Source organism: Marmota marmota, unplaced genomic scaffold (assembly GCF_001458135.2).
Source record: "Marmota marmota marmota unplaced genomic scaffold, marMar, whole genome shotgun sequence".
Classification (NCBI taxonomy): domain Eukaryota; kingdom Metazoa; phylum Chordata; class Mammalia; order Rodentia; family Sciuridae; genus Marmota; species Marmota marmota.
The window spans coordinates 4,713,098-4,725,597 of NW_026000101.1; the positions used below are offsets into that span (position 1 = coordinate 4,713,098).

The 12,500-nt window shown below is 37.1% G+C and overlaps 1 protein-coding gene across 3 annotated transcripts in view; it reads left to right on the forward strand.

The window, feature by feature from the left end:
- Tmem245 (transmembrane protein 245) overlaps window positions 1-12,500 on the forward strand; it is an 82,801-nt gene that overhangs the window by 61,375 nt on the left and 8,926 nt on the right. For all 3 annotated transcript variants that reach the window (XM_048783236.1, XM_048783237.1, XM_048783238.1), the window contains 3 exons: window positions 5,658-5,758; window positions 7,214-7,388; window positions 8,788-8,982. In XM_048783236.1, the coding sequence (XP_048639193.1) occupies window positions 5,658-5,758; window positions 7,214-7,388; window positions 8,788-8,982 (471 nt within the window). The remainder of the gene's footprint in view (window positions 1-5,657; window positions 5,759-7,213; window positions 7,389-8,787; window positions 8,983-12,500) is intronic.

Here is a 12,500-nt window from a genome sequence, read left to right on the forward strand (position 1 = left end):
TTTTTTCTTTTTTTTTTTTTTTTTTTGGTACCAGGGGTTGAACCCAGGGCCACTCAACCACTAAGCCACATCCCTAGTCCTTTTTAAAAAATTTTTAGAGACATGGTCTCACTGAGTTGCTTAGAGCCTTGCTAAGTTGCTGAGGCTCACTTTGAACTCACGATTTTCCTGCTTCAGCAGACTCCCGAGCTGCTGGGATTACAGGCATATGCCATTACTCCTGGAATTTTTTTTTTAATTGAGATAAAATCCATATTAAACTCAATATTTTAACTACTTTAAAGTATATATGTAATTCAAAGGTTTGTAGTTCATTCACAGTTTGTACAACCAGTACCACTAATTCTACACGGCCTTACTCACTATATAAGGACTTTTTAAAAAACATTTTTCTTTTTTTAAAACATAATGTACAGTTGATAAAAATATATATTTTCTGTGTATAATTAAATGTTTTGATATAGTGCATAAATTGTGAAATGATTAAATCAAGCTAATATATCAGTCATCTCATATATTTGTTAGTTTTGTTGTGAGAACACTTAAGATCTACTCTTTTAGCAAATTTCATGTGTACATTATTATTAAGAATAGCCACCATGCTGTACAGTAAGTCGTCTGGACTTCCTCATCCTGTACCTACATATTTGACCTTTTGACCAACTCTCTAACCCCCTACTCACAGCCTCTGGCAACCACCTTTCTGCTTTCTGCTTCTTTGGGTTCAGTTCTTATATTCCACATGAGTGAGATCATGTGGCATTTGGCTTTCTGTGCCTGGCTTATTTCACGTAGCAAAATGTCTTTCAGCTTTGTCCATGTTGTTGAAAATGATAGAATTTTCTTCCTTTTTGATACTAAATAATGTGGCCTTGAACGTGTGTCTTCACATTTTTTTATCCACTCATCTGTTGATGGACACCTAGGTTGGTTGTGTATCTTGGCTGTTGTGAATGGTGCTGCATTAGGAGCATAGGGCTGGGCGTGAAGCTCAGTGGTAAAGCATGTATGAGCCCTTGGGTGTGATCTCCAGCACTGCAAACAAAACCAGAAATCATGGAAGTAAGATACCTCTTCCACATACTCATTTCAGTTCATTTGGATATATACCCAGAGGTGGGATTGCTAGTTTTTTGAGAAAACTCTATAAATGCCATTATTTTCCATTTGACTCTACTAATTTACATTTCCCCCAACAGTTCCCTTTGCCTACGTACTCACCAATTTTGCCATTTTTTTTTTTTTTTTTTGATGGTGCTGGGGATTGAACCCAGGGCCGTGTGCATGCAAGGCAAGCGTGCTACCAACTGAGCTATATCATCAGTCCCCCTTTGTCGTCCATTTTTAAATTGAGTTATTTTATCCTACTGACTTATTTGGATATAAACCTGTATCAGATACATGATTTGCAAATATTTTTTCCTAGATTGAGATTGTCTTTTCATTCTGTGGATATTTACCTTTGCAGAAGCTTTTTAGTTAGATGAAATGCCATTTTGACTATTTTTGCAGTCTGTGTTTTGGGGGTGGGGGTCATATGTTAAAAACTCATAGCTTACACCAAGGTCAGGGAGTTTTTCTCTCTATTTTCTTCTCGTAATTTTACAGTTTCATGTCTTCAGATTAAGTCTTAAATCTATTTTGAGTTGATTTTTATATATGATATGAAAATAAAGCTCCATGTCATTCTTTAGGATTTTAGTAATTATATTGGTATAACTAGATAATTCAAGATAATCTATCTCAAGATTCTTAATCACATTTATCAAGTTCCTTCTGTCTTGTGAGGTGACAGTATCACAGGTTCTGGGGAGAAGATGTAGATATTATTGTGGGGCCATTGTTCATCTTACCACATGTGTACTTAAAAGTAAATGTTAATTTCTCTTGAACTTCCCTTTTCCAATATGCAAGGCTCTGGGAGTTCAGACTTCTAGAGTTTTCATCAGAATCCCTTGGGTGTTGGTCAAGTATACACATCTTACAAACTCTGATCAGAATACATCAGTAATAGCTTCTGTCTGGTGAGCACCTGCTATGCACGGGGTCAGTTACTAGAGGCTTTAGGTGCACTGCTTTTTAGCTTTTCATGAGCTAAATTGCTTTTTCTGCCAGTATCAACTCTCATAAAGCTGTTCAGTATGAATTTTGATATCACATGTTGAGGAGATACCTTGTGGTGCAAGTGTTGATTTCTGGGATGATGTCCATGGACTACAGATTTTTTCTGAATTGGGAGATCAGAATAATTGTTAGTGCTTCTTTTATAAAGGTAAATAAATAGACATTGTGTAACCCAGTGTCTACTCCTAGATATTTGTCAAAGAAAAATGTTGACAGTGTATGTTTACACAAAGATATATACTTTAATATTCATAGCAGCTTTATTCATGATAGCTTTAAAACTGGAAACTGACCAAAACTGCTCATCAGCTGGTAAATGGATAAACAAATTTTGGTTTATCTATATAATGGAACACTACCCAGCAGTCAAATGACGGACTACTATTCCATTCAATGTAGATGAAGCCCAAAAGCATTAGGTGAAAGAAACCAAACACCAAAAGCCACATAATATCAATCAATGTAATGTACTGCTGAATTACACACTTAAAATGATTAAGATGACAAATGTTATTCCTATTTTACCACTTTTTAAAAAAAATGCTATATAATGTATGATTCTGTTTATATGAAATTCTAGAAAAGGTAAAATTTATAATGAAAGAAAGCTTATCTAATGGCTGTTAGAGGTCGGGCTGGGAGGGACTGACTACAAAGCACATGAGGAAACTTTTTGGGGTGATGGAAACATTCTAAATATAGTGTTGTGTAACTTAAGTCAAAACTTAATTGCACACTTAAAGTTGGTGAGTTTATTATTTGTAAATTATCGTTCACTAAAGCACAAAAAGAGAAGAAAACATGGTTAGGAATTTGAGGGTGTTGAAAATTCAGTCTTCTAGGATTTTACTTTGCTATTTTCTAAAGGTTGTGCATAAGATCCTAAGTAATGCAGTAAAGGGGAATATATTGTTTTTTCATCCCTCATCAGGTTGCATGAATATGTTTAGTAGCTACAAACAATATATAGTGCATTTAGGATCTACAGAATTATTTAAAAGTTGTCTTAACAAGAATATCATAGTCAGCATTCCCAGATGTAGAAGAAAGGAGACAGTGTGTTATTTCCTACTTGTGGTTCCTTTTGGAATGAGCTTTGCTTGCTTGCTACCAGAGGGGTGATTCATTTGCAATATTGTTTTTAAAAATTTTTTTTTAGTTATAGGTGGACACAATGCCTTTATTTTAATTTACTTATTTTTCTGTGGTTTATTGAGCCCAGTGCCTCACCCATGCTAGGTGAGCACTCTACCACTGAGCCACAACTCCAGCCCTCATTCGTAATATTTTGTTGTAACTTGGTGTCAACTTATATTTGTCTTAGACATTTCTACATATATAAGGTAAGATCACATCAGTATCTTTTCACCTTGATGTTTCTCTAATTCTAGGCAAATTCCATTTTTTCTCTGTCTCTCAACATTGTTATTCCCTCCCTCTCAATAGCTTCCTTCTTTTGTGCTCTCTGGGATTTTGCTCCCATTACAGAAATGCTTTCATTCCCTCTGGCTGGTATGTCTTTGTCCTTAGGTCCCTTATGAGAGCACAGCCAATTGCTTGGTTTCCTCTACACTTGCCCCTCAGGAATATCTTGTCCTCTCCTATAATAATCTACTCTGAAGCACCTCAGATCTCTTGTTCTAAGCTCTCATTAAACCTTACCTCTCATTTCAGCTTCCTTCAGGATGTTTCCACAGGCCACTTTGTTTTGTGGTTCTAGAGACTGAACACAGAGGCACTTTACCACTGAACCACATACCTGGCCTGTTTTTATTTTGAGATAAGTTCTCACTAAGTTGCTGAGCCTGGCCTTGAACTTGTGATTCTGCTGTCTCAGCCTTTCTAGTTGCTGGGATTATAGGTGTTTGTGACCTGGCTTCCATTTCCTGACTTACCATTGCCCAAACTAAACTTAATCCCTTTTCTTCTATTCCTCTTCCATTCTGTCCTTCTCCACATCTTTGAGACACTACCACTCTTCCCCTTAGGGTTAAGGTCTGAAGCTCTGCCATTTTCTCTTTCCTCTGACTCCTCTATTCAGTTACTTTTCAGATTGTATTTCCTGCAGAGTCTCTCCCCTTTTTTGGTCTTTTTGATGCCGCTTTAGTCTGGATCCTTGTTGTCAGGGGTCTCATGACATCTTTAAGATATTCTCAAGTGAAAGCTTTTGGTAAGGATGACAGGTTTGTACACTTGGGGAGCCACTGTGTTATAAAATCCATGCCTCAGAGCCCTGTTAGGTGGCTGAATCACCAGATTTCAGAGCCTGACTTCCTCGGAGAATACACTTTGTGGTTCCCTTTGCAGAACTGTTTCCTTGTGTGTACAGTTTCCCCTTTGCTGCCGTAGCCTCTGCTTTTTCAGTTACAGCTTTCTCACCTCATGAATACACCCAGTGCTCCCTTGTTCCCTGCAAAGCCCAGGCTTTTATAGTTTGTGATACTCTTGAGATTATTTCAGGTTTCTGCTTTTGTGCTATCTCTAGTCAGGTTTTCCTTCTCTTTAAACAGTCTTGTGTTACTAATCTTCCAACCAAAAAGCAAAAAGAAAGTGCCTGATACTCTCTTTTCATCAGAGAGAAATTTAAAGAACAGCTCTATAAACAGAAATTCATGTGCTAAATTCCTATATTAATCACTAAATATGTGTGTGTTTTAGCTTCCTTGTGTTTTGCTCTCTGATTTTTCTTTGGGGCTAATTTTGTTGTTGTTGTTGTTGTTGTTCATTCCCCCCCCAACCCCCGTGACCTGCCTTATTTGATAACCCTTATAGCAGAAGTTACTTTGTAGACTTGGTTGCTCAGTTAAAGAACTATGGGGAAATTTTGTTAACAAGAAAAGAAAGATTGATGAAGGTTGGGATTGTATCCAGGGTCTAGAGCATGCTAAGCATGTGCTCACTGAAATATATGCCCAGCCTCATTTGCTTCTTTTCTTCCTTTTCCTTTTCTTTCTTTCTTTCTTTTTTTTTTTTTTTTTTTTAACCAGTGATTGAACCCAGGGTTATTTAATCATCTGAGCCACATTCCCAACCTTTTTTTATTTTTAATGAACTTGCAATCGCCCTGTCTCAGCCTCCCAAGTTGCTGGGATTCATAGGTGTGGGACACCATGCCTGGCTCATTTGCTTTTTCTGAAGAGAAGGGCTGGCCATAGATGGGTTTCTAACCTTGGACTCATGTGATTCACACTTAGGAAATATAGTCAGGAAATATAGTCATTGCAAATGAGTTATCTGCTTCAGAAGTGTAAAGTTGATGAATTATTTCAGTGGGTAGGGTATTTTAGTGTTCTGTTGATCTTTTCATCAGAGAGATTTAAAGAACAGCTCTATAAACATGTTTGGATTTTAAAATATAAAGTCTTTATATTTCTTTTCAATAAAATGAAACAACATTCTCAGGTTAGTATAAAAATTGAAACTTTGACCAGATTTGGAATGAAGTGACCAGAAGCCTAGAAGTATTGGTTTTTCAGAACCACTGCATGATGCTGTATTTATTTACTTTTTCTTTTTATCTTTGGACATTCTAGAGGGGTATTTGATGCTTCCCTCAAAATGGCTGGCTTTTATGGATTGTATACCTGGCTGACTCATACTATATTTGGCATCAATATTGTCTTCATACCATCAGGTAACAACCATATCATCACTTCCACTGCCCTCTATTTAAGAAAAGTTAGACTATTTGACATATGTTAGGAAATGTCATTTTCTTTAAGTTTAGAATAAATTTTGTAATTTGAGACCTAATCTAATCCAGATTAAGAGCAGATATATGGCTTGTATTATCCTTTTTTTGTTACTATTTTCCCAGTGGCTAGAACCACACCCAGCACGTTTCAGCACTTAACACACACCTAGCATGTAACTGGTGCTCAGTATATCAACTGACCTAAAATAGCTTTGTCCTGCCCCAGGGAGAGGATGACTGCATCTGGGAGCACATAGGCTGAATCTAAACCTGTCATGATCTGTTCTGGTAATGTCCTCATTCCATAAGTACCAGGTGGTTTAATGACCTTCTTGTGCTTTTTTTCCTTTATGTAATCTCTGTTCCTGTCCTTTGGCTTTTTCTTCCTTTATTTCTGTTACTCCCTGTTTTCCTAAATATCTCTGCATTCCACATTACCTCTATCTTCATCGCTTCTACTTTTCTCTCTCCCCTCCTTCTTTACCTTCTTTCCTTCTTGGTGTCCACAAACCCACACTGTGATGTACAAGCACTCTGAGAGCATGTGGGGGTTCTTATTCCATAATCACCCTGAGAGGCAGTCAGAGTGGTGATGTTCATGTTGTCTAGATAAGAAACCAAGGTTTCCCAAGGTCACACATGTGTTTAATGGTTCCAGAGAGAGACAGACCGACTGACCGACCACTGAGCCACATCCCCAGGCCTGTTTTGTATGTTATTTAGAGACAGGAACCATTCCTCCTTTAGAGCAGTGCCATTCCTCATTGATTTGCTTAGTGCCTTACTTTTGCTGAGGCTGGCTTTGAACTCAAGATCCTCCTGCCTCAGCCTCCGGAGCTGCTGGGATTATAGGCATGTGCTGCTGTGCCTGACTACATTTCATTTTTATTTGAAGCAAAGTAAAGAATATACATTTATATCTGGGTTTTAGAAACTGATTTCTTTTTCCTCTTCTCTCTTTCTGAGCAGGGGATGGAACTCAGGGCCTTGTACCTTCAGGCCAGTATTCTACCACTGAGCCACACCCCAGGCCTAAAGACTAATATTTAATTAGCTTTTGCACTCAATAAGAATGTTGATAAATGTGCTACCCTTTTATAGGACTGTTTTTTAATTACCCATTCAGAGTAACACCTGCAGAACACTAAGATTTTATCACTGACGAACAGATTTACAAAGTAGACACACACATTATAAAGATTTTTAATGATAAATTTTAAGGTATTAGACTCTTATTTAACTGAAAAATTCAGTTAAATAGGGCTTATCAGTCTCTTAAAATTAGAGTTTGTGAGTTTTGGTGGATATTTTTAAGTAGGAAGAGATTAGTTTTTGCTGCATTGTGATTATTTTGTGAGAACCTTGAGTATCTTTTCTTTTTTTGTGTTTTATTAGCTTTAGCAGCAATCCTTGGAGCAGTGCCATTCCTTGGGACATACTGGGCAGCAATACCCGCGGTTCTCGACTTGTGGCTGACACAAGGCTTAGGATGCAAGGCCATTTTGTTGTTGGTTTTTCATCTCTTGCCAACATACTTTGTAGATACTGCAATTTATTCTGATATTTCAGGGTGAGTAGTCGGAAATTACTGGTGAATGATCGAGCGGTATGTATTGTTTTTGAAGCAGTTTTGTATTTTGAGGGGAATGGGGTTTGGGGAAAGAGCTGATAAAAGGAATTTTCAGTAAAGTAGTCTTTTAAATTTTAATTTAAAATAACATTGTTTATAAGGTATGTTATTTTATATATTTTATATTTTGTAAGGTATATTTTATCTCAAAAACAAAGACAAAAAGGATATGGCTCAATGTTCGAGCACCCTTGGGTTCAGTCCCCAGTACCACACATACACACACAGAAGACAGTATGATTCAGTGAGGAATACAGGTTAAATTTAAAACAGAATCAAAACCTTGGTCATATAAGAAGTATCTTTTCATTTTGTTTTTTTTTTTTTTGTTGTTGTTGTTGTTTGGTACTGGGTTTGAGTCCAGGGGTGCCTGCCACTGAACTATCTCTCCAATCCTTTTTATTTTTTATTTTGAGACAGGGTCTCAGTAAGTTGCTTATTAGGGTCTCACTAAATTGCTAAGACAGGCATCAAACTTTCAGTCCTCCTTTTCTGAATTGCTGGGATTGCAGGTGTGTGGCTTCTGTGCCAGCCATTTTTTTGGTTTTGATAGCTTTTTAAGAATTACATTGAGTAAATCAAGCCAATTGTCATTTAGTCATATATTCAGATTCACATTGCTTGTTAGAATTTAGGTTGTGACCAAAAGTTTATGGCCTACTCAAGCTGTCTAGTACACTGAATTTTTAAATAAAATAAAAGGTAAGAGTAGACAGGGTCAGTGTTTCCAGAAGTAGTACTCTTCAGTGAAATTATGTAGAGAGTAATTGTATACTACCTTGTTTTCTCTTTTTAGTAAGTTAGAGTAGAAAAAACTTATGTGTAAGAACTCTGAAGTCCCAAAGTTCCAGAGCAAAAAGAGACAAGCAACTCTATAAGCCAGCCTTAGGGAACTGGTATGCCTAAAACTTGAGAGAGAAAATTAAAGGAGAACATCAGGGTGTGGGTAACTAGTTTAATAGATGAGTTTTGAACACTAGGAATAAGTGTTTTCATTTATTTAAACTTTGCTGTATATTTTATATTAAGGTAAAGAGTTCTAAGTCAGCATTAATCTGCAGGGACCCACCTGCACTGGGTATAGAATATCTGTTAACAGTGCTATTTCAGTTGTAAATAGGCAGATGTCACACACTGGTGCATGGGCAAGTAAAGTCTTGTATCTTGATTTTCTTACCATCAGTGATCAGTTATCTTCATGGAGGAATTTAAAGAAAGCCTGCAATAGATTAAAAAGCCCAGTGTACTGAAGAATGGACATTGTGTTAGAAAGATTTTTTAGAGTTGTGTGAGGTTTGTTTGTTCATTCACAAGCTAATCCCTGTGCTCTTTTTTCCAGAGGTGGCCATCCTTACCTGACAGGCTTGGCAGTAGCTGGTGGTGCTTACTACCTTGGCCTGGAAGGGGCAATCATTGGGCCCATACTTCTCTGCATCCTTGTGGTTGCTTCCAATATCTATAGTGCCATGCTAGTGAGTCCCACGAATTCAGTACCCACGCCAAACCAGACCCCATGGCCTACTCAGACTCAGCGGTGAGTTCATGCAGAATGATCATAAACCACATGTGAACATTGAACTGTCTTGTCTCTGTATTTGGTAAATAAATCATCCAGACTTGTCAGGATAAAGGTGTTTGAATACTAATGCTGTGAAGAAGACTCTAAAGAAACAAATTGTTTTCAGATTGGGTTTCTTATGGCAGGAAAAATTTTAAACTATATTAGATCAAAATTGTTAATGTCATAAAAGACCAAAAATAAGTAAATTTAAGAGAGATTGTAGGGGGAGACTCAAGAAATTGGACAACCAAATGCAGCACATGAATCCATGGTAGGTTTCTGGATTGGGGATGAGCAGAACTTATAAAGAACATTTATGGAACAATAGGGAAGATTAACCAAGGACTGTATTTTCCATAATATATAGTCACTGTTAAATTTCTTGAATTTGATGGTTTCTTTTGGTTATATAGGGGAATGTCCTTTAGGGATAACATGCCATGATTTTTAAAAACTTATTTTCAGCCAAAACAGAGGTGGGGGGGAGGGGAAGGAGGGAGGGAGGGAGGGAGAAAGAAAGAGAAAGGACTGTAATAAAACACTGGTGAATCTAGATGAAGTCTTATGGATTCCTGGTCCTCCCCCCCAACCCAAGTTTTCTTTGTTGTATTATAGTTTGTTGTTGAATATTTCTACATACACAGTACAGGTATTAAAATAATAATTGTTCTCATCTGTTATCACCAGAATTTCATAAAGTAAATTATAATGTTTAAAATATTTCCCAATTATCTCATAATTTTGTTATAATATTTTATTTAGGCATATCTTACGGTGATATACAAGTCCTCAATATATTAAGACTTATGCTAATGATCTTTGTTATATATTTATATTCACGTAACTACCACCCATATCAAGATACAGAACGTTCCCATTATTCTGGACTTCTTCCATATGCTTCTTCAGTTTGGCCCCTCTGCCTGCTAATATTCTGAGTCACTTTAGTTCTGTGTTTGAACGTCATCAATGTGTAAACTCTTAAGGGAGACCTCTTTTGATGTACATTCTGTCTCTGGGATTTATCCTTCTTGTTGCACTTTTTTCCCCATTGTTCATTTTTTCCCACTGTTATCTAGGATTCGAGTATATGAATATACTACAATCTCATTTATTCAGCGTAGTATTGACAGACATTTGGTAATTTCCATTAATGGCTGTTATAAATCAAGATGCTATGACAAAGTGGAACATCTGGGTATACATCTGGTTTAATGTTAATAGACTCTTGCAAAACAATTTTCTATGTGGAATACCAGAATTTACATTCATAACAACAAAAGTAAGAGGGACAGTGTAAGAATAGATTGTAACTTTCCAGAGTCTTTATTGCATCATTCTTATTATCCTCAACTGGAAAACACAGTTTCTCTGCCTTGGGTTATTCTAGTGTAATTGAGGAGTCATTGACAAGTTGCTTCTGACCATGTACTTAATAACCATTTTATATTATCATATACAATTCTTGTATATAATTCTTGTATATATGCTTCTTCTAAGTGTTAAAGAGACATAGTCTTTTTTTTTTAATTTTATTTTTTGATACTGGGGATTGAGTCCTGGGGTGCTCTGCCATTGAGCTACACCCCAGCCCTTTTTATTTTTTATTTTGAGACAGATCTTGCTAAGTTGCTGAGGCTGCCTTGAACTTGCAATCCTCCTGCCTCAGCCTCCCAAGTCATTGGGATTACAGATGTATACCACCATACTTGGCAAGACATGATCCTTTTAACTCAGAATAAGTGAAGTAGTTTCTGAGTTAGAGTTGGTTGGTCAGAGGTCCATTTGAGCTAATGCAGTACTCTCACAAGGTGACAAGGAAAAATTGGCTTCCTCAGCAAGAATAGATAGAGGGAGACCTACGAGGTTTTGACAAAGACCTTACCACTTGGGATGTGATGACACTAGGATATCTTTTTCTGCCTTTACCTTTGAGAACAAAGGCTTTCTTGGGAACCAGAGATGCCAACAGACTGTAAATTGAAAGTAACAGAGAGCCCTTGCTAAGTTGATACCTGTTCTTTGGGCTTACTAAACAAGTATAAAAAAGCAACATTCATTGGTGTTTTGTTGTTACATTTGAAAAAGCTTGTTAATGATTCTAAGTTAGTACAGCAATAATTTTTAGCTGAAGCAGAAGAAACTAATATGAATAGTTCAAAAAGCAAAAGACCTGTTCCCTACTTCCTCTTCTGAAAGTAAGCAGCTGGCATGGGGGTTTGACAAAGGCAGTGTGAGGACCACATAGCCTTCATTGTTTTTTTTTTTTCCCTTCAAAGTTAATAGGAAGTTTAAATGACTTCTTAAATAGTAACAAGCATAACTTTTCTAACATTGGAACTTACTGTGTGCTAAGTTTTGTGATAAAAATTTTACACATATTGTCTTATTTTTCTTAGTCTATGCAGTATTTTTGTATGCCATGTTTGTAGATGAGGAAATCAGGTTTAGAGGAGGGTATCTTCCCTGCATTCACACCCCTAGGAAGCCCACAGGCTGGTGTGTTTCAGCTCCTGCTGTTTTTCTGCCTTTCCTTCCCTAAACACTTTGGGGTACCAAGAGAAATGCAGTATTCTCCTGTTTACTAACTCAGTAACTGTCCCCTCACTTTCCTGTGCCATGTTTGGTTGTCCTTATTACTTCCTGTGTCCTCATTCACTGTCTTTACTCCATTCTGCCAGTATTAACCTCAAGTTTGCCCTGTGCCTTGTCCCCCAGTGCCACCACTGTTCTGAGCTGGTGCTTCTTATGGATCTGTTGCAGCCTTGTTGGTCTCTCCTAGCTCATCTCTCAGTGACCATTCTAACTGTTCTTTAGTTTGTTTTTCATACTATGGCTAATGTGGTCTTTTCAAAATGCGAGCATGTGTAATCACGAAATTGTCTTACCAAAAATGGCCTCAGTGGTTTTAGGAGAAAGATAACATGCTTGATGTGGTTCTCAGAGCTGCCCTGTGTGAGCTGGCCCAGGCCTGCCTCACTTTTGAAAGTCTAATTAATAGACTCATGAAACCAAAAACAGATCAGATAAAAAAAGATTTTTGCAATGTGACCTTAAGCCTGATTTAAAAAAAAAAAAAAAGGATGAGATATAATAAAGCCCAACTTTAGAACTTCATTCCAAGTATTTGGAAGGCAAGGGATATGAATAACTGTGATGCTCTGTCACAAGGGTTGTACCCTTGGCTGTGCAGAAACAACTAAGTTAAGTTAGTCTGTTAAAGCTTTTTATTTTTATATGTTTAAATTTTACTCTGCATTTCTGGGAGACTGGGAGTCAATAAATCTTATTAAATCAGAAAAGATTTAAACATTTCCGTGGGAGAGGAATTTGTAGAAGTCTCATTGAAACTTAAAAGGAAACAATTCTTGAAATGTTTTCAAAGAGCAAGAGATGGTAAGTGAGAAATTACAGGGCAAAATCCCTGTTGCTCTTAGAGGAGGTATAAAATGTTAACATTCCTCTGCTCAAATCCCTAGCCACATATGGTC